The sequence below is a fragment of the Girardinichthys multiradiatus genome, chromosome 8 (assembly GCF_021462225.1).
Source record: "Girardinichthys multiradiatus isolate DD_20200921_A chromosome 8, DD_fGirMul_XY1, whole genome shotgun sequence".
NCBI lineage: Eukaryota > Metazoa > Chordata > Actinopteri > Cyprinodontiformes > Goodeidae > Girardinichthys > Girardinichthys multiradiatus.
Window position 1 is genome coordinate 7,413,819 of NC_061801.1, and position 27,981 is coordinate 7,441,799.

Here is a 27,981-nt window from a genome sequence, read left to right on the forward strand (position 1 = left end):
TAGGGTTTGGGAAGCAATTTTAAAATTTATTTGGCACATTTAGACATTATTTATTTTTATTGCAATACAACAACGTAGTTAACCTTTATATAATGAAGTGTTCATAAATTCAAATATATTTACGACATGCCTCAACAGTTTCTAGCTTGTTACTCAAAACAATCTATTTTCTATTTTAACAACTTAACATGGAAAAACCAATATTTCAGTGCTGTCTATCTCTCTCGTTTTTTTTTTTTTTGGCTGCTATCAAAGACGGTTTAACACAAAAAGATCAGTCAGGTAGTTTCATGGATAGATTATACATCTAGTGTTGCTCAAAATTATCACCACAATGGATGGAAAAATCAACTAGAAACACATTTGAGCAAAAGTTAAGCATTCTGAAGATGTACACAACTGCTACAGGCAGACAAAAACAGCTACAGAGGACATAAAAATGTACAAGGAGGAAAATGTATACACTGGTTTTCAAACATTTCAGTGGTTTTACATTTTTTTCTTTAGTTTGTAATTTCAGGAAGAGACATTTGCCAGACATTTATAAAGCTGTGTTCTGTACCAAAGTAACATCAATAAAGTGCTGGAAGCACAGCCAGATAATGTGAGGGAGCTGCTATTGTGACCTTGAATACACCCAAAACTGGCCTGTAGGTGGCAGTATAGACTGCAGCACAATACAAAGATTCATTCTTTAGTAAAGAACATATAATTATGTCTTGTGTCCATGATCTTAACCTTGCAGGCACTTAAATCAAAACTAAACAATTTAGTCTGGAAAATGATCACAAATCATTGAATTGTGAATTTCACCATTTTCTTGTTTTGTCAATGTATGCTTTAATAACTACAGATTGTCAACTTAACTGCTTGTAAGACCTCCATAGTTCAGTTCTTTTTTGCACCGTCAAAGTTTTAATGCACTACATTCACAGTATTGTTCCTCATCCTTGTATTAATTAGCTTCATAATTAAGGGTCCAAACAATTAGAAACTAATACGCAATGCACTGAGAGATGCTGAGGTTAATCCAGCTGGCATGAGGCAACTGTGAATTTTACTGTCCGCCGCTGTTGATGAAAATCTGAGATGTTTCAGGTGGCTACGTCCTCACTGCAGCGTCAAGTCCCCACTGCTGCATGCAGTCGGCATCTCTTCGTCTGGAGGAGGAATGACTTCCACATTGTAGCTCACCTTCTTGGACTGGAGGATGCTGTAGCTGTTGTCAAAACACAGCACATCTGCAAGAGATAAGGTATGCAGTTAGCTATAGCTACCAGACAATATAAAGGTAAAGACAAGTTTGTTGGCATTCCTGGTAAAGATGCTTTGTACTTGGTGACCAATGTCTAATGTATGTTGACTTGGTAATATGTTTTGAATATTTATACTGCTGAAAAACATTCATCCGTTCATTAATTTTCTACTCCTTATTCCATAGTGGAGCGCAGGGGGAGCTGGTGCCTATCTCCAGGTGTCTATGGGCAGGAGGTGGGATACACCTTGGACAGGTCACCAGTCCATCATAGGGCAACATAGACACACAGGACAAAAACTATGGGTATTAGAGGCTTTTCCGCATATGTCAGCCTTTGTTTCACGCAGTACCCACCCGGAATGTTTGTTTCAATCTAATAGCCCTGTCACACTAATGCCTATCTGCCTTTTATTTCCATGGTGTAAATGGATACTGTATAATGCTATAGGAAAATATAATATTACTATGCATTTGTCACTGTAGCATGCACAATTTGATCATCCGCAAAACCAGGTTGCCATGGATGTTTTGGACGTGTGAAAACCTCTGCCATATTAGAGCCACAGCTCTCAAATACCATGGTTAAAGCACATGTGGACCACACCTATAGAATGGACACAACTGTGAATTAGATATTGCAGTAATGACTCAATAATAAGATTACTTAATCTCACACTAGACTATTTAGACGCTTCACTAACTTCGAGATGCTGGATGCCTGCAACTAGTGAAACTGACATGATTACTTTCATCTGAATAATTCAGCTATTAATTGTCTGACCACTTGGTGGCACTCAGAGCACTGAACTTTCATCCCCAGATGGTCAGTTGATCTTTTAATATGTCTTGGAAAAAGTAACATACCCAGTCATAATACAGCAGAACACTATAAGGTCCACACCATTGGTGTCTGTATACATTCACTATTCAAAACAGGAACACCGCAAAACAGAATGAAAGATGTGCGGGGACTTGGTTTTCAAAACGTCAGCATACATGGGAAGATAGGAACCAGTGTGACAGGACCCTTAGTCTTATCTTAAAAAAAACAAAGAGACAGTTTCAGAGGAGTTTATCAAACTCTACATGTTTAGGTTTGTTATGGTAGAATAAAGAAGGCTTATCCTTGGCATGATGCTGAAAGAGCTGGCACATACATAGCATCTACTGATTTTTATAGTGAGTAGCGACACCCCTTTGCTGTTGCTTTCAAACAGTATGTTGTGTGTGGTGAAAAGTGGAAAAAAGAAATGTGCCACAATGTCTCTGATTTTAAAGTGATTGTTAAAGGTACCAATAATTGTACCACCGGTGAATTTATTCAAAACAATTGTTCATTAGCATTGGATTTCCACTGTAAATAAATGGGCTTAAATGGTATTTCCAAAATGTTTCGGTCTGAGAGTCTGTGAATAAAGCAGTTACTCACAGACTCCTGGTTCATTGCAGGTGAGACAGCTGTCTTCAGGGACCAGGTGAGCATTGTAGCGTTCGCTAGGAAGAACCTGCATCATCTCAGCTACCTTCTGACTCCTGCCGTCCTTGGTGCGCCTGTACACTCCAAACCCGATGTCTGCTCCATCACTGGCAAACTGCCACCTGGGAGGGAACAGAAGTGCAGATTATCTTTTTGATACATTTGAGTGTCTGTTTTTATTCAACAAAATTTTCATGCTTTCAGAACCAATTTACTCGACGTACTAAAAATAAGAGACAGACATGTTATAACACTGAAGCATTTAGCTCAGCCTTCTGTCTGTTCTAGTGCTACAGTCTCTTAACCATATATCATAGGAGGTCTCTCACTCCCAGCTGGGAGCTGGATTGCTACAAGTGCTTTCACTCTTATATCAATCTACAGTACCCTGACTCTAGTCTCCATCCACTCCATGCTGCCTGCTCTCTCTTCTTCACCTCTAATGGTTTATTGGCTTTGAAGGGTTGACCCAGGTCCTTACTGCCTGTCTCTGCCTTATTAACTTACCTGTACATAACTGTATTCTATATTTCTCAATTCAATTCAGTTTTATTTGTATTGCGCCAGTTCACAACATATGTCATCTCAAGGCACTTTACAAAATAAATTCAATCAAATCACACAGATTTCAAGTCAGGTACATACATTCCAATTATTCCTAATTATTGTTGTCCTGTGATGGACTGGCGACCTGCCCAGGGTGTAGCCCATCTCACGTCCAATGACCACTGATGGATGGATGGACAGACGGACGGACGGATGGATATTCTTTATCATCCGTCTGAGCAAATTTGATCAAAGGAAATACAATCTGACAGAACTGGTTTAACTGAGTCAGGTCTGTAGGCTGTGCTTACACACACCTTTTAAGCTCTGCATAAAAACTGAAAAAGGGCTTTCTTTTGGAGGAATATTTATTATTTGATCTTAAAGGGGACATATCATGCAAAAATCACATTTTTAGCCTTTAAATATATTTTGTTGTGTACTTGGAGACTGTATGAGTGCAGAGAAGTTAAATTTAGTCTCTCCAGGTGTTGCTGAGATATTTTTATATTCAGTTTGGGTCATATTTTTCAGTCAGTTCAGTTTTCTCTGTAATTTGTTACGTTTTTTGAACTGTTACGTCACAGTATTTGCTGCGGAACAGCTAAACAAGGTCATGGGTTCCAGCTGATCAATTTCGCGTATCAACCATATTTTTTTGTCACTGTGATTTTGTAGTCCAAGCTCAAGTATGCCTACGCTGAAAGAGGATATGTTCGGTTCAGTTGTTGGGTGTATTAACCCACACAATTCGTTGCAACGTCCCCCAGCATCAGAACTTTTTCGAAGTCCCTGGTTAAATGTTATTTTTCTAAGAAATCTACCCACATCAGTGGGCGAATTCCTATTTCCCTGACTCCCCACAGCGGAGTCAGGGTTCCACCCTGGAGCCAAGCCTGGGGTCGGGACTCGTCGGAGAGCACCTGGTGGCTGGGTTGCTCCTCGCAGGACCCGGCCGGGCCAAGCCCGAACGAGAGATGCGAGGCCATCCCCCAGTGGGCCCACCACCTGCAGGGGGAACCGTGAGTGACCTGTGCAAAGAGGATTAGGCGACAGACGAAGGTGGAGACCTCAGCGGCCCGATCCCCAGATGTTTAAGGTTGGCTCTAGGGACGTGGAATGCCACCTCGCTGGGGGAGAAGGAGCCTGAGCTTGTGCAGGAGGTTGAGAAATATTGACTAGAAAGAGTTGGGCTTGCCTCCACGCACAGCGTGGGCTCTGGAACCCATCTCCTCGAGAAGGGCTGGACTCTCTTCTACTCTGGAGTGGCCCACGGGGAAAGGCAGCGGGCTGGGGTAGGTTTGCTTGTTGCCCCCCATCTCAGCCATCTTGTGCTGGGGTTTACCACAGTGGATGAGAGGGTCGCATCCCTGTGCCTTCGGGTTGGGGACAGGACTCTGACTGTCGTTTTTGCCTACGGGCCGAGTGGTAGTGCGGAGTACCCGGCTTTCTTGGTGTCCCTGTCGGCGGTGCTGAATAGTGCCCCTCCTGGGGACTTCATTATTCTGCTGGGGGACTTCAACGCCCACGTGGGAAACGACAGTGACACCTGGAGAGGCATGATCGAGAGGAATGGTCTCACCGATCTGAATCCGAGTGGTGTTTTGTTACTGGACTTCTGTGCTAGTCACGGATTGTCCATAATGAACACCATGTTCAAGCATAAGGGTGTCCATCAGTGCACTTGGCACCAGGACACCCTAGGCAGGAGGTCAATGATCAACTTTGTTGTCGTGTCGTCAGACCTTCGGCCGCATGTTTTGGACACTCGGGTGAAGAGAGGGGCTGAGCTGTCCACTGATCACCACCTGGTGGTGAGTTGGATCCGCTGGAAAAGGAGAAAGCCGGACAGACTTGGCAGGCCCAAGCGCATAGTGAGGGTCTGAAGGGAACGTCTGGCAGAGCCCTCGGCCAGGGATGTATTCAACTCCCACCTCCGGGAGAGCTTTGACCAGATTGCAAGGGATGTTGGAGACATAGAGTCCGAGTGGACCATGTTCTCCGCATCTATTGTCAATGCTGCTGCCCGTAGCTGCGGCCGTAAGGTCTGCGGTGCCTGTCGCAGCGACAATCCTTGAACCCGGTAATGGACACTGGCAGTAGGGGACGCTGTCAAGCTGAAGAAGGAATCCTGTTGGCTGTGGTTGGCTTGTGGGACTCCTGAGGCGGCTGACGGGTACCGTGAGGCCAAGACTACCGCGGTCCGGGCTGTGGCAGAGGCAAAACCTCGGGCCTGGGAGGAGTTTGGTGAGGCCATGGAGAAGGACTACCTGTTGGCCTCGAAACGATTCTGGCAAACCGTCCGGCGCCTCAGGAAAGGGAAGCAGTGCTCTGCCAACACTGTTTATAGTGGGAGTGGGGAGCTGCTGATCTCGACTGAGGACATTATCGGGTGGTGGAAGGAGTACTTCGAGGATCTCCTCAATACTGCCATCATGCATTCCCTGGTGGAAACAGAGGCTGGGGACTCGGGGTTGGACTCTTTCATCACCCAGGCTGAAGTCACCAAGGTGGTTAAAAAGCTCCGCGGTGGCAGGGCTTCTGGGGTGGATGAGATCCGACCTGAGTACCTCAAGCCTTTGGATGTTGTGGGGCTGTCATGGTTGACACGCCTCTTCAACATTGCGTGGTGGTCGGGAACAGTGCCTCTGGACTGGCAGACCGGGGTGGTGGTCCCCCTTCATAAGAAGGGGGACCACCTACAGGGGGGTGTTCCAACTACAGGGGGATCACACTCCTCAGCCTCCCTGGTAAGGCCTATGCCAGGGTATTGGAGAGGAGAGTCCGGCCGATAGTCGAACCTCGGCTTCAGGAGGAGCAGTGTGGTTTTTGTCCCGGCCATGGAACACTGGACCAGCTCTATACCCTCTACAGGGTACTTGAGGGTTCATGGAAGTTTGAGCAACTGGTCCAAATGTGTTTTGTGGACCTGAAGAAGGCATTCCACTGTGTCCCTCGTGGTGCCCTGTGGGGGATGCTGCAGGAGTATGGAATTGGGGGCCCTTTACTAGGGGCCATCCGGTCCCTGTACGAGCGGAGCAGGAGTTTGGTCCGCATTGCTGGCACTAAGTCGGACCTGTTCCCGGTGCATGTTGGACTCTGGCAGGGCCCTTCATCACCAGTCCTGTTCATAACTTTTATGGACAGGATTTCTAGGTGCAGCCAAGGGCCGGAGGGGGTCTGGTTTGAGGACCAGTGGATTTCGTCTCTTCTTTTTGCAGATGACGTGGTCCTGCTGGCCCCCTGTAGCCAAGACCTACAGCATGCGCTGGGTTGGTTCGCAGCCGAGTGTGATGAAGATCAGCTCCTCCAAGTCCGAGGCCATGGTTCTCGACCGGAAAAGGGTGGCTTGTCCTCTTCAGGTTGGAGGGGAGTTCAAGTATCTCAGGGTCTTTTTCATGATTGAGGGAAGAATGGAGCGGGAGATCAACAGCTCCTTCCGGAGGAGCTGGAGGAGGTGTCTGGGGAGAGGGATGTCTGGGCGTCTCTGGGAGTCTGCTTCCCCCGTGACCCGGTCTCACATAAATCGGAAAACGACGAGTACTTCATCTGATTAAGGGGTCAGTTCCTTCTGTCTATGGAAACGATGGACGCAGCAAAGCGGTAAGATGCAAATAACGCTAAAATGACAACAAACTTTAGACATGAATTTATTGTGTGTTGACATGACATACTGGCCATTGTTCTGATAGCAGTAGCATCATACCTTCTGCTTATGTTAGTGCTGTGAGCTCCTTTTAGCTTCTTGAGGACGGAATCGTACTGTGTGTTTTGATTATTATTATTATTACATAAAACAGTTTTACCTTGTTTTTGCCATTTTTGCCTTGTTTTCACGCCACTAGATAATTGTTATCAAACTACAAAAATGGCCAAACAGGTCAAAGTCGAATGCTCTTTGACCTGGAGGGGGGCGGGGTGTGAATGTCTCAACAGCATTTAAAGAGACGGCACCAAAACAAGTTGCTCTCAGACGCTCCTCAGAACAGGGGTAAAAGAGGAGCATGTGGAGCTACAATAACAAGAAATTTAGACCAAAGCATTGCAGTTCCACTTTATATAGACCACAGCTGAATGATTTAAGTGTAAAAAGGAAGGATTTAAAAGCATGATATGTCCCCTTTAAGTCACTTTGTAACTAGTTTGGCAGTATGTTTAGGCCTATTGTCCATTTAGAAGACTCTTGCTGCCCAAGCTCCAACTTCCTGGCTTATGCCTTGAGATTTAGCTTCAATTATTCCACAATATTAATTTTTCCTTGTGATTCATCTGTTTTATGAAGTACACCAGTCTTTCAGCCATAAAACATGATGCTGCCACCCCTGTAATTAAGAGTTGGAAGCCTGCTACAAGCTTCCCCTATTATCCTCTCAATCTGACAACAATCATACATGACCAGCAATTCAACTTTAATTTCACACCGGACATGCCTTAAAAATGAAGGTCTTTGCCCCTAAATGCATTTACAGACTGCAATCTAGCTCACTGTTACCAGCTTCAGCCAGCAACTTCCCAAGGTCTCGTTTTTGTTCTGGGTGTCAGTGAGCACATAAAATGAGCACTAAAATTCATTTATTTCTGAGACACAGAACTCCTGTCTCCTTCCTGAATGAACAACCCCAGTTCCTATGAAGTTGGGACATTGTGTAAAATGTAAATAAAAACAGAATACAATGATTTGCAAATCCAGTTCAACCTCTATGCAGTTGAATCCACTACAAAGACACGATATTTAATGTTCAAACTGATAAGCTTTATTGTTCTCTGTTGTCGTATTTTGCTCTTCATAATGTGCCACACATTTTCAAAGGGAGACAGGTCAGGACTGTAGGCCAGTCAAGTACCTGCACCTTTTTTCTATGAAGCAACCCTGTTGGAAGTAGGGCTGCAGCTATCGATTATTTTAGTAATCGATTGATCTAGCCATTATTTTGTCAATTAATGGATTAATCTAACAAGAGATACTCTTAGTAAATTATCGTAGTTCAATAATCAAGTGTTTTGAACTAAAAATAATGGCTAAAACTTAAAAAAAAAAATTCAATGCTCAGAACATGGCATGTAAATAACAGTCTTTAAATAAAAATGCGACAAGACATTTTGTTGTATGTTGCAAGGTGTAATTGTAAAAAACGAGTACAGTTTTGTACAGTTTTGGCTTAATTACTGCTCTGAGTGGGTTGTTCTTTCAGCAAAAGGCGGGTTTCACAGTCTGTATACTCCAGTTAATGATTATTCAATTACTAAATGAGTTGATAATTATTTCAAAAGTCGATTAATCACGATTGATCCAATTGATGAGATTAATTGTTTCCGCCCTAGTTGTAACACATGCAAAATATAAATTAGCATCGTCTTGCTGAAATAATCGGGACGTCCCTGAAAAAGACATTGCTTGGATGGCAGCAGATGTTGCTCCCAAACCTTTATGTACCTTTCAGCATTAATGGTGCCTTCACAGATGTCCAAGTTACCAATGCCATGGACACTAACGCACCCCTACACCATCAAAGATGCTGACCTTTGAACTTAGCACTGATAACAACCTTTTCCTCTTTGGCCCGGAGGACATGACATCCATGATTTCCAATAACAGTTTGAAATGTGGACTCATCAGACCACAGCACACTTTCTGTTTTGTGTCAGTGCATTTCAGAGAAGCGGCAGCATTTCTGGGTGTTGTTGATATGTGGTTTTTGTTTTGTGTGGTAGAGTTTTAACTTGTAGATGTAGCGACGAACTGTGTTAACTCCATTACAAAATGATGTCGGTCTTTAATGCAGTGCCTCCTGAGCGGTCAAAGTTCACAGGCAATCAATGTTGGTATTCGGCCTTGCTGCTTACATGCGGAGATTTGTCCAGTTCCTCTGAATCTTTTGATGATATTATGGACTGTAGATGATGAAATCTTTAAACTCCTTGCAAATGTTTTTCTTAAACTGTTGGACTATTTGCTCACAAAGTTGTTCACATTGGTGAACCTCTCCCCATCCTTGCTTGTGAACAACTGAGCCTATCGGGGATGCTCCTTTTATACCCAATCATGACACTCACCTGTTTCTAATTAACCCTTTCACCTGTTAAATGTTCCAAACAGGAGTTTTTTGAGCATTCCCCAACTATTCCAGTCTTTTGTTGTTTCTGTCCCAGCTTTTTCAGAACATGTTTCAAACGTCGAATTCAAAATGAGTGAATATTTGCAATAACAAAAAAATAAAGTTAATCAGTATGAACATTAAATATCTTATCTTTGTAGCGTATTCAATTACAAATAGGCTGAACAGGATTTGTAAATCCTTGTATTCTGTTTTTATTTATGTTTCAGACAACGTCCCAACTTCACTGGAATTGGGGGTTACATGGGCTAACCATTCCTATGGAGTTGACCTGTTGCCTATAATTGTTTGAACAGATCAACGGGGCACTTTCATGCCTCTGAAAACTGCAGGATGAATCAGACTTGAGAAGGTCCAAAATTCTCTTCCTGATATCTTGACAGATTTCCTGTGATGTCACCCAAGGAAGCACCGTGTTTGAGGTGTTGCCTTAAAATAAACCCACAGCTGTACCTCCAATTTACTCATGTTACCTAATGAGAACCTCACAAAGCCATGACATCATTAACTGGGTTTTAAGAAACTGTTTAAAGACATAGTACTCGCCTATGTGTATGTAATTTCTAAATTTGATAAACAGTAGGTAAAAGATCTGTCTCATTCTGGCATTTAGCACATAGAAATAATGTTGATAATCCTAACTGATCTTGAAATGGGAAAAAATTGGTCAGATTCAATTTCAGACAGTTTTATTTGGTCAGTTGGATTAAATATAATACAGATATGTTAATGAAACAAAAATGAAAGGTGAAACAGTGAAGCTGCATTAGTGAAGGTACTGAAGGTGGATAAGTTTAAGTACCTGATGTCAACTATCCAAAGTTTATAAGCCTTAATTAAAAATGTAAATATAATGTAGTATTAAGGAAGATTTCTTTGCACGTGTCAGGTATTGTATTTTTTTCTAAAAAGAACAACAATCCAACAGTAATTAATAAGCTGTTAATACATACTTTTGTCCAAATTTCTATTTGATATCAAAATGTTGTCATTACTGTATGATGTTTCTCATTGTGTTTCAATGTTTTTCAGGGTATATTTTCAACCTGCTGCTGTACCTCAGGAGGCTGCTGGGAGCAGGGACATCGTACTCCAGCTGCAAGCTTGATCCACGGCCAACGGTAACGCTGCTGTCATACTGGACCTTCACAGATTCCTGCACGTAGTACAGCTTGGGAACAGTACCACCGTAGTTGATCTAATAGCACAACAGGCACAGCATGAATAATTTCATTCAGAACATTCAAGACAAATTGTGTAGAGTTTAATGTTGTTTCTTCTCACCATGGTTCTGCAGCTAGGGTCCCCATCAGGGTCGGTCAAGGTCCCTCCGTACACAACAGGAAGCTGGTCTGGGTCGATGTGCTTGCGCAGCACTTCCTGCCAGTTACCTGCAAACAGCCAAACCACTTGTGAAACAAAATTGAGAACCATAGTATGCAAAGGAATTAAACAATTTGGACATAATTTGGCACATTCAGACTAATCATGGGTCTGTACATAATTCAATATTCCAGGTGCTGGCATGACAAGTGTGATGCTGTAATACAGCAGCTGCCAGAATGTTTGAGCATCAGTCTAAAGACAGAGGACGCCAAACACAGAGAATGCCTCATAGTGGCAATCAATAGCATTAATAATAATAAAAATACATTTTATATGAAGGCAACTTTCAAGTAACTCAAGGACAACAAACAAAAAAGATATAAGAAAACAGAAAAAATGTAAATAGTAAACCAATAATAAGATCAAACAGCAGTGAAAGCAAAACAATGCAGTTTGTTTGTGCAGTAACAGCAAATTGATATCTGAGATTACAAAAAATAAGCACGTTTAAATGGATGGGTTTTGAGTTGAGATTTAACTGAGGACAGAGAGTCAGGATCACAGATGTGTGGCAGAAGACGGTTCCAAAGACAGGGAGCTATGTGAGAGAATGGTTGTCAAACGGGCAGAAGGTGTGACAGGAAGGAAGGAAGAAGAAGAAGAGCGAAAAGTTTGGGCGGGCGTGTAATAGCAAAGAAGATCAGTGAGGCAAGGAGGTGCCAAGTTATAGAGATCTTTGAAAGTCAGAAGGAAAGTCTTGAAACCAATGTGATATTTGATGGGTAACCAGTGAAGATGTTTAAGAATGGAAGTATTGTGTTCAAAGGAGGAGGTTCTGGTAATGACTCGGGTAGCTGTGTTCTGGACAAGTTGAAGTTTGTGAAGGATTTTGTGAGTAGGACCTGAAAGAAAGGAGTTACATGTGCAATGATGGGGATATCTGAGGTGTTGGGTGTTATAGATGGAAGGAGATGGTTGATGTTTTGAAAGGTGGAAATATGCAGGCCGAGTGATGTTGCTGATATGGTGTTCGAATGATGGAGTAGTGTCGAGGATGACTCTTGACTTGAGGGGAAGAAGGAACTGAAAAATCACTGATTGTAATTGTGAGGCTGTTGCATTTGGTTTCAGTGGACTTGGTGCCAACAAGATGAAATTCAGTTTCCCTCCAGTTAAGTTTGAGGAGGTTTTGATTAAGCCATGATTTGATTTTAATGAGAATAAGACCAAGTGTGATTAGAAATGGTGTCAAATGCTACACTGAAGTCAGATCCAAGAGGTTGGACTTTTATCAGCAGTCATAAAAGTCAAGAGTCTACTGCAATCAGAAGATCATTGGTCATTTACTTCTACCGGCACATGACCGAGTTTGACAAGGCCCATTTCAGAATCAGAATCAGAATCAGAAAAGCTTTATTGCCAAGTACGTTTTTGGACATACAAGGAATTTGTTTTGGCGTAGTCGGTGCAATACAGTATAAATTAAACAGTATAAACATATCTACAATATAATATAAATATATATTTGCCAAGGTACGTCCCAAACTTGGGCAATCCATGAGAGTGCCACAAAAATAAAAAACACATAAAGCACAAAACGTCAGGCGGGCAACACGGAGGTAGACCTGACGAGGCAAGTGTTCTGTCACTGGCGATTCAATAGAGGAAGCAGGTGGCCCAGAGCTCTGGAGCTCTGAGGCTCTGAAGCAAGGCTTGGGCCTTGGAGTTTGGGGGCAGGTGAGGACTATGGCGAAGAGTGTGCTCTGGAATACGCCCGGCACATGGTTTGGGATGTTATAAATGGTGGTGAGGTTGGACCCAAGTGCAGACAGGAGAATAGCAGTCTTATGTTGGTGTGATTAATCAGAGAAAAGAAAACGCTGCTGGGGAAGGATCTGACTAACCAAAACTAAAAGATTAACATTAAGAATCCAAACCAATACACTAAGAGCAGAACACAAGAAAGAACTAATAAACTGAACAACTGGTATGGAACACCTGGTGTGACAATAATGGAAATCCAAAATAATCCAATTACAAAAATAAGTGAAAACACAAACACCCGCAGACCATAACATTTGGTTGTTTCCTACCTGACCTACAACAAAGTGCGGCAAATTGCTGTGAAATGCCAGAAGGATCAAAGGCGTGTGACTTTTCACGTATCTTTGACATGTAAAACGCATGTTGTTTGCACGTAAACATTGAAATGTTCGCACGTAATCAATGCCTCAGTGACACCCAAAGAACATGTCAAAGACACTTGAAAAGGATCAATACATAAACATATATCTCACGTATACTGTATTTTAAATGCATTTGAAGTCTTTGTATTATGCTCTAATTCTATTTATTTGGGTTCTGATCCTTATTTAAGCCAGTTAATTCTAATAAAATATGACAAATTATGATCCCTGATCATACCAAAATAACTCTAATCAACCTGCTGCTGGAAGATATAATTTATTAAAGTTGCATAACAACAATTCCTTACTGTAGACTATAAGTAGATTAAAGAAAATCACTTTAAATTCCTGGCTGTCAAAGAGGGTACAAAATAATCCCCTAGTGGGCACCAAGTTATGCATGGTCATTATAGAACCAGCAGCATTTTGACCTCACAAGATCAGTAAAAATCTTTTTTTTTTTTCCAATATTAAAACACTTGTCTCCCGATTCTGGCAATAAAAAGATATTACACTCATACTGCCAATCTCGGTCTGGGGAAATCAATATATTTGTTCTTTTTTCAAAGACGTTAAACAGATCCAGTGAAAGATCAGAAACTATTCATGGACAGCTCTCCGATTTCCCGTCACATTAGTTTTACTGAACTTGGTTGATTTAAAAAATATTAGGCCAAATTAAAGATTCACAATAAAATTCAATAAATAGGAAGGAGAATGTAGTTTCACTGTATTTGTTTTGTAATCATGAGATTATCTCACAATTTGGTGCTAATACCTTAAACAAAAAATCAGTTTCAGATTATTACTTTTTTGCATTATTAATATGTTGATTTAATTTAAAAAAATGGACAAAACCAGTAACTAATATAATTTAAAATAAAGAATAATACATATGAGCATTAAACAGCACAATATCAAGAATGTCCTTGTTTGAAGAGATCTTACTTCCTAAAACCATGATTTTCCGTCGTGTTTCCTCACACAGAAAGTGTTTGATCAGGTTGTAGGCCATCGGAAACAATTTGGGAGCTGCAGCAAAAAAAACAAAAAACACCTCAACTTAAAAACACAACTTGGAGGGCAAAGAGACATTTTGCAAATCAGCTGATGTACCTTTAATGAGAAGCACCCTTTTTAGCCCCTCAGGATAGTTTTCTTCATACATGGTGAGGATCTGCAGCACATTAAGAGGTGTTTACACACAGCCTGAGTGTATCAGAGACATGATGTAATGGATGTTAGAGCGCACACCAAACCTCCCCATAAGTCTCAATAGCAGGTTTCCAAATGTGCTTCAGTCCTAATCCTTCACAGTCATAAATCAGAGTGATGGACTCGATGTTCTTCCCAAGCTGGGACGGAGAGAACAGGAAATGTTTAGAGCAAGAGACAAGGAGAGGAGGAGAGGAAATATGAGGAGAATGGAAGCAGAATGGAAAGAGAGAAACAGGAGCAGGATACAGGAGACAGCAGGAAAGGGAACAACAGAATGGGTAGATGGTGAAGACAAAACAAGAGTAGATTAAACAAAAAGTGATCAAGAAAGAAATATCGAAAAACAAAGTTTGAAGCAGGAAAGAAAAAGCAGCAGTGATGCTATCTTGGGGTTGGGGTGAAGAAGTTTGAGGTTAAGTTCCTTGGGAGCCACACTTCTAAATCTACTGGCCCTCCTACTGAAGCAGGCGCTCATTTGCATTTTATTTTTATGCATGATGTAAAAGAGGAAAGGGCCATCCGGTTTTAGGACCACCCATCCATCTTTATACCCACAAGGTTGCTGTTGGGCTCGTGTCTCCAGCAGTCACTAGGCAAGAGGCGGGACAAACCGTGGACAAGTCACCACCACTGGCCAACACAGAGGCACATAGGTCACACAACCATGCACATGGACATCAACACCAAAGTGAAAATTTTGAGCGGCCAGTTAACCCAACACAAATGTTTTTTGACTGCGAGAGGAAGCAAAATGTATTTCTTAATTTATATCAATAGTTTCTTTTTAGTCCTTTATAGTGCCTCTTTTTGAATGTCTGTCACTCACTCCTGCCCTACCCTGAAATGCCATCAGAATCACACATTTACATAAAAAAGTGGAGTGGGGAAGTGCAGAAGCTTTTAAAAATCCCAAACCTCTTTCACAAAACATTTAGGTCATATACAATCAAAGACAAGCCACCTCTGAGCGCCCTCTCCACATCCAGAAAGCACAAGTGAAGACAGCAATATCAGGCATAGGTGTGAGTTTTCAGAAATGGACATAATGGGACATCCATGCTGGCAATACGCCTAAAAGCTGCATCTGAAGTCTCTCGTACCATTCCATTTAAAATAATAATAGCGGACGAACTCAGTGTAGCGATCCTGTGTTTGGTTCCTTTCTAACGTAAGTGACATATCTCACCTTCTTACACTATTTGGAGGCAACCCCTACTTGTATAAAGACAGCGAAACGGGAAGGTGGACAGTAGAAGAGGAATAAAGGAGACAAGGGAGAATAATAGTAAGTACAGGAGGAGACATGAGAGGAGAACTTGTTCCAGACCTTCTCAGACTGCCTCTGACACTCTCGCTGCAGCGTCTCAATGTGTCTGATCTTGGTCTTCAGGAAGTCCTGTTTGGTTGCTGACAGCAGCAGTCCTTTGGGGTCCAGAGGACCAATCACATCGTACCAGATGGGACTCCCCTCTCGATCGTAGCCACACATCCCACCGGATACATACTTCTCAATCACCTTGAGAAGAAAAGTGTGAGCGTCAACAAACTGGTGTCTGAAACGATGCCGGTTGTTCTACAGAAAATCTTCGGATTGGCAGGAATAAAGTGGCAGGCATCACAAACACCGAGCAAAAAGGAAAAACACAATCACTTACCTCTGGAGGTTTCCAGTCAGTTATGATGGTGTCCACTTTCATCTGCTTCCTGAACTCCACATGCTGTAAGAAGATAAGAGTGTCTACAAAAACCGGGAAGTAACACTAATGAACAAAAACAGAGGAGACAGAGTCTTGTAAATATCATGGTGTTAGAATCTGGTTTATCATTATCTTTTTAAACTAGCTTGTGCTCTTTGTACAAAAGAAGACAAAAAAGTTGAATGTCTGGAAAGTACAGCCTGTAAGTTGTTTATATTCTGTTCTTCTATAACCACTAACTTTTACTTATTTTAATGGTTTTTATGTAACAAATCAACACAGAGTGCTGCATATTTGTGAAGTGGACTGAAAAGGATGCATGGCTTTATGAATAAATAAAAATCTGAAAAGTGTGGTGTGCATTTGAATTCCTCCCTGCCTACTCTAATACCCCTGTATACAACCAAATGCCTTCAGAAATGACCTTAGTAGACAGAATCCACCTGTGTGTATTAACCTTATTAAAAGTTCGACAAAGGCTCAGAGGTTTGCTTAGACAACATGAGTGAACAACCGAGGAACACAGCAGACAGCTCAGGGATAAAGTCACAAGTTCAATAATGGAGGCCAAAAGCAAAGAACCGTTGAGAAATTCTTGTTTAATTATTAACAGTGCTACATATTATATAACCTCTATGTGTACTCTCCAGGTAACGTCAATAAAGTAAACAGTTATAGATGTTACAAGAATGCAATGGATTGAAAACAGCAATCTAGGAGAAATGTTAAGCAGTAAGGCAAAGGTAAGATCTTAAGCCGAGTGTGGGACTTAAAGCTGGCAGATCACAAAGACCTTACCTTTCTGATCATGTTTTCTGATTTCTGAACATTGAAGTTACGAGCTGAGAAGAGAAAAACAGAAGAGAGAGCATCCAGATAAGACATTTAAAACCGGTTGGTTTCCTTCAATGAACACAGTAGACATGCAGTCATTACCTTCTGGTTTAGGAATTCTGCCTCTGCCACACTGATATCAGGAAATGTTTCCAGATTTTCAACATTAATTACCATTTTGAGACATTTTGTTCTGTTTCAATTCTTAAGAGCAGGAAAAATACACCTTATATGAACTTATTAATTATTACTCTGCTTTATCAGTAAGTGCAATGGAGGTAAACGTCATAAAAGGAAAATGTGCATACAAACTATCCTGGTGACTTTAAACCCAGTTAAAGAAACCACCAATTGCACAGTCTGCTTATCCATACTTAGTGGCTAATATTTACAGATATAGTCTTTGGCCCTTCTATACTTTGGTAATTTTGGCTACATTGTGACTACGTGCAACTGAGAGAGAGAGAGTGAGAGTGTGTGTGTGTGTGTGTTCTAGCATTTGTTGCAGTGGAAGGCCCATTTGTCCAACATTACACTGTGAGGACCCACTGCTTTGGGCCCCATATGGAGCAGTGCTGTTTTTGGGTTAGGGGTTTAGACTAAGGGGTGAATTGAGTTAAGGTTGAGTTTAAAGTTAGATGATAGAAATTAATGGAAAATTAATGGAACGCAATGCAAAGTCCTTGTAAAGATAGAAAGACATAATATAGGTGTGTGTGTGTGTGTGATCATTGCTTTTATCTTCATGCTGTCATTGGCTGATCTGTACACACCCTCTGGGTAAGATCTGCGACACAGAAATGTTTTAAATACAGACTCACTTTCTGAAGCAAATCAAGTAAAAATCATAGTTTAAATATGCATTTGCAGACAAAGTTGAAGCAGGGCAAAATATTTTTTATATAAATTTGTTTTTACGTTAAAGAGTTAAGGAGGCCAGATAGCTTCCTTCACTCATGGGGCACCCAACAACAAGCACAGATGAAATAGTCTTTAAAAAAATCCCAAATCAGCAATATTTACCTACATTTTTATGAGTTTTATTTAATGTGAAACAATGCATTGTATGTGGAATGTATATTTTAGGCAATGCATATGAAGTTTCAGGATGTTGAAAAAAGGAATAACCTTGTGTTTGCAGGAACAGAGGGGATAATATGGAACCTATCAGAGTAGTACGGGCGTGTTCATCAGTAAGCTTTCAATTGAAGCGTCTGAGAGATTAGGTGCTTTTCATCATGAGTAACTTTTTTTTTCCCATAATAGAAAAATGTATATATAGTGTAATGAGCCACTGTTTCCTGAACAGCAACTTTAACACAGTTTAAAACTGTCAGTTTGTTTTTAAGGGAGGAGAGAAACTAGTCAAAGTCAATAGCCAGCGCACACACAGACCTCTGGTCACATGGTTGCTCATCGATCTCAGCGTGCATGGACTGTGGACCATTAACCCAACAGACCAGAGCTTCTAGATGCTTTTAACAGAAGCATAATTACAGCACCTGGAGTACTGAAACATTATGTTAAAGGTTGGTCTGTTTCTATGAGAGTTTCTAGGAACAGAACATCTGGAGCTGATCAGAAAGCACACCAACGTTTTTCCTTCCAGTTACTGAAAGATGAATTCTGAGGTGTAGTTGCTGCCAAAAAATACCCAAAAACTTTTTTCATCTCGATGAGACATTCACCTAAATAATCACGGACGTTATACCTTTTACAGTTCTAGTCAGAAGTTTTAATTCATTCATTGTAGACCTCAATATCATTTTAATTTGGGGCTTTTCATGACAAACATATTCAGCCATTTTGAAAAAAAAAAGATTTGTTTTAAATCTTCTCTAATACACACAGGCTCAAAATCATACATAGAGGTTTAAGTCTATTCATACACCCCACTGTTTGGTGAAATGTCCCTCAGTAAATTTGCATCTCTGCGGACGTTGTGTATCCATCAACAAGCTTCTAGAATGGATCTGGCTTGATATTTGGACATTTTCAACGCAGAATAGTGGTTAGCTTGCTGACACATTTCTGGTGTTCGAGAATGTTTCACACACTTTCAAACCTAAAAACCCTGTGATAACTGTCACACATGGTGGCGGCAGCATTGTGCTCTGGGGCTTTTGCACTGCTAGTGGTACAGGTGCATTGCACAATGTTAACAAAGTAAGGAAGGAGGAAATCAACTTGGACACATTTGGTTGTTCCCGCAGGACAATGATTCCAAACACATTGAAACTGGTTTTGAACTGGATAAAGGGATTGAGCTTCTGGAAGGGCCCCAACTTCAGACCTAGTGAACATTTCTAGACTAATTATAGAGGCCGGGTCTGTATCAGAAAATAAACCAGTTTAAATAAACTCTACCATTTCTGAATGTAGAAGACTGGTCAGAAATCCAGCCCGAATTATGCCAGAATCTTGTTAATAGGTACAAAAAGTGTTTGATTGGGGTGTAACCACCTGCAAGGGTGCAAGGGACATTTAACCAGTTATTAGTGGGGTGTATGCATATATTTGAACCTTTGAACATGGATCATTTGGAGCATGTGTGAACAAGAAAAATATCCAAAACACATTCAAACATAATTCTTGCCTGACCATAATTTAGAAAATAATTGCTCTAGCATTTTAATTTATTCAAATTCTGCCTGCTTTGACAGCTGTTCTTTGCCATTCTTAGAAATCTCCTGTTTTTAAACAACTGCATCCATTTAAATGTGTTGAATTAGTTAAAAATAATAACGATATGCTCCAAACAAACCTGCTAATATTAAACAGACACGTTTAATACTCCTACTACTCCTCTACTCCTTTGCTTAGAAAAATAGGACTCTTGTACATAGTTTCAGCTGCATGTAGCCCTACTGATACTTGATATTTTGACTGTACAGAGAGCCAATTTATCATATAATAGGCTCTTCAAAGCAGAATATCAAGTGTTCTTGGACTACAACCCTAACACATATTTCAGATATCCAAAATGCCATTTTTCATGTCCACAATGAAGATTTTAGATTTCTCCAACATAATTTCTACCAAGCACAGATGACAGATATCTACTGATACATTTTCACTGTCCAGAACAAACCCTGTGAATATGTAAAACAATTTAACAAGGAGAAACTCTTATTTCAGATATCTGCAGCCCTACTGTTATCAGGCATATCTAGCATGTGAAAAAAATGAATTATTAAAACTATTAGAACTTCCCAGTTTTCACATCACCACTAGCTAAAATTAATTTACTCCATTACTAACTGAAACAACAATAACCCACAAGTCATAACAGATATCTACAAATTATTTTTGATATCATTTAGAACTTGATAAAAGGTATTGAAACTGAAATTATGAATAGAACAAATGTAATGCAATGATCCTAATTTAAAAAAATCCTCCCAGTAAAAACTCAGTTTCAGATATCAGTGTTTTCATTCTAGAAACCTAAAGTTGTGGAAATCTGGAAATCAAACACACTTAAATGTGAAAAGTAGAGAAGAAATCTCTCAATCTGAATCTGCTTTTTGATTAGGAACAACTGATTAATGGAAATGTTCAATAGATATTCAGTCTAGCAAATTAATGTTAGAGCAGATTGTTCAGTTGTTTACCAAAAGGAAATAAAAGTGAATAATTAAACAAATAAAAATCAAAGTACTACCAAGTATATTACACAGTACTTTCCAAATTTACAACTCTTCAAAATCTTTTTAACATCTCTTTGGATGAACACCAATATGTGACCAGACCAACACAAAACAGGACTATTGTAATAATTGTGAATTAGAAGGAATATTATGCATTTTTAAATTATTTTTGAAAGTCTTAAAAGTGTGGCGTGCATCTTTATTTAGTCCTTCTGGGTCAGATCTAAACCATCCACTGCAGCTCTAGCTGTATGCTCAGGGTTTCTGTCCTGCTGGAAGGTGAACCTCTGCTGCAGTCCTAAGCTATTTGCAGCTTCTAAAAGGTTTGGATTGTTGTGCATTTAACTCCATTCATCTTCCTATTCATCTGACTAGCTTCCCTGTCCCTGCTGAATAAAGGCATGACGCTGCCACTACCATGTTTCACCATGAGGATGTTGTGTTTGCTGTGATATACAGTGTTTTATTTCATTAATTTAAACATAGGCCAAACAGTTAAAATCTTTGTCATCTCACCATGTTTGCTGTGTCCCCTACGTTTGCCATTGTGCCACACTCTTTCCATTTTTAGATGACGGACTGACCAGTACCTTTTTAGATCTTCAAAGCTCTTGCTTTTCCAGTATGAACTCTGCAGACCCGTCAAGTCATCAGAGACTCAGTGTTCCCAGGACCAAGACTAAACAAAGTGGGGCAGCATTTAGTTTTGTTGCTCCTCAGCTCTGAAACAAACTCCCTAAAAGCCTGAGATGCGAAGAAACTGTTCGTTCATTTAAATCAGAAGCTTTTGGTCGAAGAATCAGATCATCGAACAGTTTGCCTGATTAATAATAAGTAAATGAAGCATGGGATTCAAGATTAAATTAACATTTTAACATTTGTCTTTTTACGCAATGATTTATAAAGTGTATATGTTTTTGTTATTTTGATGTTTTTGTTGGATTTTGTGTAAACTTTGGATTGCCATTGAATGGTGCTATAATATTGTTATAACAGTTGTTTCACTTTTCTACACACCAGCCTTAGCAGCTGATTTGGAAAAATAAGAGGGAAGATTACAAGGGGTTCTGATTTTTCAACACGATTCAACAAGTTACAAGAATCAGCATAGAACAAGCAGGCTGTGGATAAGGTGGATGAAGTAAACTTGAATATATAGATCAGCTGGGTAGTTTCTCATGATCACTACCAATCACACACCCCATGCTTCCCAAGCTCAACTGTGACAGGTGTCCTTCAGAATGACTAATGTTGTTAATTAAGTCCAGTTGTTGCATCTCAAGGACCGGCGCTGGGCACCCCGGATTTATGGTATGACCCAGTATGACATCTCTAGGGTTTGATAACCTTGTGTAAAAATAAGGCAGTTTCAACAGATTTGCACATTTCCTACAAGCATCTACAGTATGATCTAACTGCTTTATTTAAAACAGAAAACCAAACATTCATTCCTAAAGTAATCAAACACATTGACTACTACAGCAAGGTAATGTCATCTATAACATTTATTTATTGTTCTTTTGATTTTGATACCTAGACTTAAACAGTAACAAGTAATTTATTCACATCTCAAGCTTATATACCAAAACAAACCTGTGTATCATTTCTCCAGAGAATATCCTTGAAGTTGCATGTGAAATATAGAAAACGTACACACTAAATTGTGTAGCTGTTCTCAGATGCTTACAGTGCAGAATGTTTTGCCCTTTTTCCTGTTCTTCTCAATATGGGGCAACACAAGGATACCAAACTGATATTAGCTGGTTAGTTGGCCAGGCTGTGCTCATGTAGCTAGTCTGCAGTCGGCTGCTTTACGGACATACCGCTCGTCTCTTGCTAGCTTTAGTTTTAAAACAGCGCTTCCTTGATAAGCGTGACAGGTGCCGCTACACTAGTTTTTACAACATTTCCAACGCATTTTTCGCATATAGACTAATTTCCAAATAGCTCAATTTGTCCATCTTGTAGGAGAAAAGGGTAGTAGCATTAGGGTTGCCAACTCCTTGATAAATAAATAAGGGACACCTCCTGGTAGGGCTATCCAACTCCACTGTCTGCACCTCTAGCGGCCTAGTGATTTTTTTCACCCTTTTTCTTTGTGTGAAATGACTTTGGAAACATTGGACTCGAACCCAAGTTTAATTTGATGCATGTTTTGACTGATACAAATATCCATGGAAAAATAATTATTCAGCAATTTATAAAATAATTTATTCTTTTTGCAAAATAAAATTACTAGACAAAAACAAATATCCTTCTAAAATAAATAAACCACTATTGAAAAGACCTCCGTCCCGCTTAACTTAAAACAATATAAAAAAGCATAACAGTATAATGCAAAACATTTTTGTAATAGTGCATTTAGTGCAAACAAAACGTCTGTAGAAAAGTTGTAAACATAATCACTTGTGCCTTAAAGGCCATGACTGAACAGGTGTAGTGAAAAAAATATTGAACTAGTGAAATAAAAAAATGCAGTAGTGAATTATGTAGAAACAACCTATTTTTTCCATTTATATTTCATTTGAGCTCTTGCTGCTGCAAGGAGTTGTTTGCTTTTCAGGACTACAGAGTAAAACTCTGAGCAGGACATTTCATTAATTAGACTGACAATTAGCTCACTTCTCATTAATTCAGCAGAACATTTGTTCCTCACATCAGTCCACTTATTTTTCATGATGGAGAAAATATTTTCCACAAACCCACTAGAAGAAGGGATGCTGAGGACAAAGGGTACAATAGCCTGGATGTTGGGGATGTCAGCTGCCTGAAGAACTTGCATCCACCTCTCTATCTATCTATCTATCTATCTATCTATCTATCTATCTATCTATCTATCTATCTATCTATCTATCTATCTATCTAAACACGTTGTTTCAGCTTTCACGGTGTCCGTAGATCTCCTGCGGCGGAAGCTGGTTATGAGCGCTGAACAAACACGGGCCTTTTTTGTCACGTAAGCGGCGAGGAGACGCTGGGGAAACCGTATCTGATGGGAAAACACGAATCGACGTAACACCTGTATCTATCTTAGCAACGGTACCTGCTGGCCAATGAGATGAGCCGAAATATTCTGTCAGCTCATTGGTCACAGAGCAGGATATGGCTGGTATTGAATTTACCGTAATGTTAAATATAAAGCACCCCATCATTTATTGATTATATTGACATTTTAGTGAAGATTTTTGATCCACCTAATAATACGGGACTACATGCATCCCGTTTCAGCTCAATACGGGACGCGTACTTTTTATTCTAAATACGGGACGATTCCGTTTTTCAAGGGATGGTTGGCAACTCTAAGTAGCATTCATTCAGCCAACTGATCAGCAGTGTGCAGCAGCAGGTTGGTGTTGGGTGTTAATGTATTACCATAGCTCCAAACAGCCAAAAAAACGCAAAATCCATCAATGTTTCTTGCATCTCATTAAAAAGGTTTTAAACCACAGGAATCGTATAACAAAAGATTATTTTGGTTTGAAACTGTAACTTTTTAAAAGCTGTACATTAGTTCATACTGGAAATCAGCCCATGTCTAATCTACAGTCATATTCAGTCGTATGAATTAGAATGTGTTCTGATTGGGCTCATTTGTCAAAAACAATGACAACCTTTAAGCAGGTATTAAACATACTTTTCATTAAGCCCACATTTCTGTATTAACATTTTTTATTGGTCAGATGTAATATTCTAATCTTAAATGTCATGTTTTCATGAGTAAAAAAATCAATATAATTACCAGAAATAATGGCCTGAAAACATCAGTCTGTGAGTAAACAATCTACTGTATATAATGTTTCGTTTCAAATTTATTGAATGGGTCTGTATATTGATCACTGAGGAAATACAATCCTAGTTATTATGCATATTAAGGGGGGGATTTTGACATTTTAAGTGTTTGTTTTAAAAAATAAAAGCTCAACTGGTTTACACTCTGCTGTTTTAATGCCACAATAAAAACAACCCCCTGGTGTTAACACTGAAGCCTCCAGCTCTGGTATTTTTCCGCAGACCTCCACTGAAAGTGGTTGTGGTGTCATGTTATGAACCGGTTTGGTTGTTGGCCTCTGTCATTTTTTGGTTTGTGTCAGAGGAAATTGAGCTCTTGTGTTTTCCTTTCATGAGGCGTGAACTGTGTTACAAAGAGGTTACATACAAGAAGAGGTGGATAGGAGAGCTAACGTACTACAATGACAACATTTACCAGCAAAATGTACCTAAAATATTAAAGTCAATCCCTAAGTCTAGTTGTCTTATTTAGGTGAAGCACCAATGATGTTTGTCCTGATGCTGCTGCATATGTAACTGGGTTTAACTACTTTTTTTAACAGTTCAGTACAGCAATTCTAAAATTACCTAAATATAAATCGACAAAATATTTGGAGTATTAAGTACTTATCAGGGGAGACAAAAAACACTAAGCTCAATCTCAGCACTGAATGTGGATCAGTGGGTAGAGTGGTCTTCTTGCAATCGGAAAGTTGTGGGTTTGATTTCATCTCCTCCTGTCACATGTTGCTGTGCCTCTGGGAAACATGTGAATATGTGCGCTTGTATGGGTGAATGTGGCTCAGGTGTAAAGCGCTTCGAGAGGTCAGTATGGCTAGAGAAGCATCATATATATTCTACATATTTATCATATGAGCCTTTATTAGTTTTTTGTGTAAAACCTTTACCTGCAGTGCAACAGTGCCAATCTCAGACATTATGAGCAATTTAAATGCTAAAATCTGCTGTAACAATAGAAACATCTAAAAGTACATTAACAGACTGAATTGGACCTTATTTCGTGATGCACCAATCAATTCAGCCAATGAGCAATATCAGCCAACTTACCCTTGATCGGCTGCAAGAAGTGACCAGCAGCTTAAAAAGGTAGAGCTGTATCTCCTTAACTGATTCAGTTCTGACTCACAAAGTAAAATGAAATAACTGAAGCTACTTGATTTAGTTACATTTTCATTGTTTATTCAGGGTTCAGAAAGCACTATATAGGCAAACGTGGAAAGATGTGTGACTCACCTCGGAGCCAGCGGAGGAGGTAGTGGTCATGGTGAGCCGGTAGGCTGGGGAGGACATCCTGAATCCTCTCCCGAAACTAAAAGCAAATCAAAGGCACAGTTTTTGGTTACAATGACTTTAAAAAAGGAAAAACATTTTAACTAAACCTCTGTAGGCTGAGCTCTAAGAGTGGAGACTGCCAGTGTGGCTCTGTCCTCAGAAACTAGGGTAAATATGCAAAATTACCCTCATAACATGTTTGCCTAAGTCATATTTTGGCAAATATGACTTCAGCAATTATGAGGCTAATGTTATGTGTTACAGACACCAGGATAGTCACATCCCCTACTTTTCTTTTGGGTTTTTTTTGAGTAGCACTACAGCGTTTCAAATCAAACAAATTTTAATATCAGACAGAGAAAAAGCAAAAAGCAGTTTTTAAATTATTTTATTTATCAGAGATAAAAGCTATTCAAACAGACATGACCCCTTCTATAATTATAAAATAACTTTAAGTTGCCAAATTTGTTTTTTAGTTTTGCTCAATAACATAAATAGGTTAAAAAGTCTCAGATGCACATTATGTGTCGCTACAAGGAAATTCAAAAACAGGTGAGAAACAAAGTCCCTGACGTCCATCAGTCTCGAAAGGGTTACAATCCATTTGGAACAGAGAACCACAGTGAGAACCGTTACGCGCAAATGGAGGAAACATGGAACAGTGATGAATCTTCCCAGGAGAGGCTGGCCAGGGTGAAAATGGCCTCCATGGGAGAGCTTCAAGGTGAAAACCACTGCTGACCCAAAAGAACATAAAGACCTGTCTAACTGTTGCAAAACAATATCTATTTTTTTACATTTTCTGTGAATACAAAGGTGGAACCTTTCAGAAGGGGTGTGTCCTGTTCTGCCTGCAGGAAAGTAACACATCGTACCAACAGTCAAAACGGTAGTATAATGATCTTGGGCTTCTTTTCTGCTTCAGAACCTGGAGCAGAAAAGATGCAACCAAGGTGCTCTCTGTGAGACAATCCTGAAGGATAACGTCCTGCTATTAGTTTGTAAATTTTACATTTAAGCCCACTGGGAATGTTCAGCAAACAATGATCCAAAGCATGCCAGCAAGTCCACCTCTGAATGTCAAAAAATATCTAAATGAAGGATTTGAAGTGGTCTAGTCAAAGTCTGGACTTAAATCCAATGGAGATGCTGTTGTGTGGCCTAAAACAGGTCGTTCATGCACAAAAACCCTCCTATGTGTCTCAAGATTGTGACCCCCCAAGGGATGTAAGAAACCTCTTCCCACTTATCAGAAATACTTGATGTTTGTGACACACTCAGGTTACCTTCCTCTGATATTAAAACCTGTTTGATGATCTGAAACATTTAAGTGTGACAAAAACAGAAGAAATCTTTAAGAGAGAAATCTGTTTTTTACAGAACTCTAGTTCATATTTGGACTTATTAACAGACGGCAGGTTTTAAACACTGGCCTCTTTAAATTTATATAGTTACAATATACGACAATAAAAGTTCTGATTTCTGTTCATTTTTTTAAGAGAACCATATTTGTCAAGCGAAATACATTTTTGCTTCACTAAAAATAAGTAGATAAACTTCAAGAATCCACCATTTTTAAAGTCTAAGCTTGTTATCTGCTTTATTTTTTCATTGAGTTCAAATAAAAGCTAGTCATCACTACCGTCCACACTATTTACTATTAAAATAAGCTGAAGATGACATTTAAATAAAGTTTGCAATTATATTTTGTCCATTACAAAATATATTTTCAATCATTGCTGCTTAGTTCCGGATTAAAAACAAAAAGCAGGAGTTAGGAAAGCAAAAAGCAGCACAGATTCTGCCCCATATGGGGAGACTTTGCTAATAAAGAGTGGTCAGAAAATGTCAGTTTAAACATAAAGAATAATTTGTTCAAATAAAAACAAAACATTTTATTTAAGAAATATCTTGGTTTTTATCTTTTTTTTTTTTTTATCCTAATCTGGCCTATATCTTGTACTAGGTCTTTACAATTGTCCTAGTAGAAGTATATCCAAATCAACATTTTACCTGGAAGACTTTCTGAAGTTAGATCATAGAAATGAAAAAGTAACGGGAGCAGCTTTCAGCCTCGCATAAACACACCACTGAAACCAGTCTGCACAAGTCATTTCTAAAAAGAACTCCTGTCAGATATTACAGGTTTATGATTCATCTCTGACCTCAGAGAGACTCTCAGCCTGCTTTGGGCTCAGGTCTCCGAATCGTCCACTCATGTCTCAGCTGAAGAGTCGCCCCGGCAGAGCAGTGTCTGTGAATGAGAGCTGCAGGAGGTAAATCCAGGGGGAGTGCCACGCCTCCGCTCACTTTTTCTTGCTCTCTCACACACATGCGCACAAAGGAAAGTGGACTTTCACCCTGCTGGATGTGGCCAACCTGGTGAAGCCTTCAGAAAAGCTGAAATAATCAGAAGAAAGATGTGACTGAAGCTAAAAACAGCAAACACCGTGACTGTTAGATGCTCATTATTTATTCCTTTTTTTTTTTTTTAATTATGCTTATTTTAATTAATAGTGAGTTTTCTCACCAGGGCTTAAAGAACATGTTATCTCTCATCATTTGATTATGCTTTTCATCATTTATCCTGGTCAAAAGAAGTGATTACATAA

The 27,981-nt window shown here is 39.9% G+C and overlaps 1 protein-coding gene and 1 long non-coding RNA gene across 2 annotated transcripts; one reads left to right on the top strand and one right to left on the bottom strand.

Annotated features, from left to right (window-relative positions):
• On the bottom strand, positions 1-27,963 carry sec14l7 (SEC14-like lipid binding 7). The gene is made up of 12 exons (XM_047372912.1): positions 27,535-27,963; positions 25,331-25,406; positions 16,623-16,666; positions 15,783-15,845; positions 15,455-15,643; positions 14,169-14,264; positions 14,026-14,086; positions 13,858-13,941; positions 10,682-10,788; positions 10,456-10,595; positions 2,688-2,857; positions 1-1,241 (listed from the first exon to the last, which is right to left on the bottom strand). The coding sequence occupies exons 1-12, from the start codon at positions 27,586-27,588 to the stop codon at positions 1,111-1,113; spliced, it is 1,215 nt and encodes a 404-aa protein (XP_047228868.1). The 5' UTR covers positions 27,589-27,963; the 3' UTR covers positions 1-1,110.
• Positions 1,116-2,647, top strand: LOC124872663. The gene is made up of 2 exons (XR_007039343.1): positions 1,116-1,255; positions 1,442-2,647. It is a non-coding gene; the product is annotated as an uncharacterized LOC124872663 (long non-coding RNA).
• Positions 27,964-27,981: the final 18 nt, after the last annotated feature.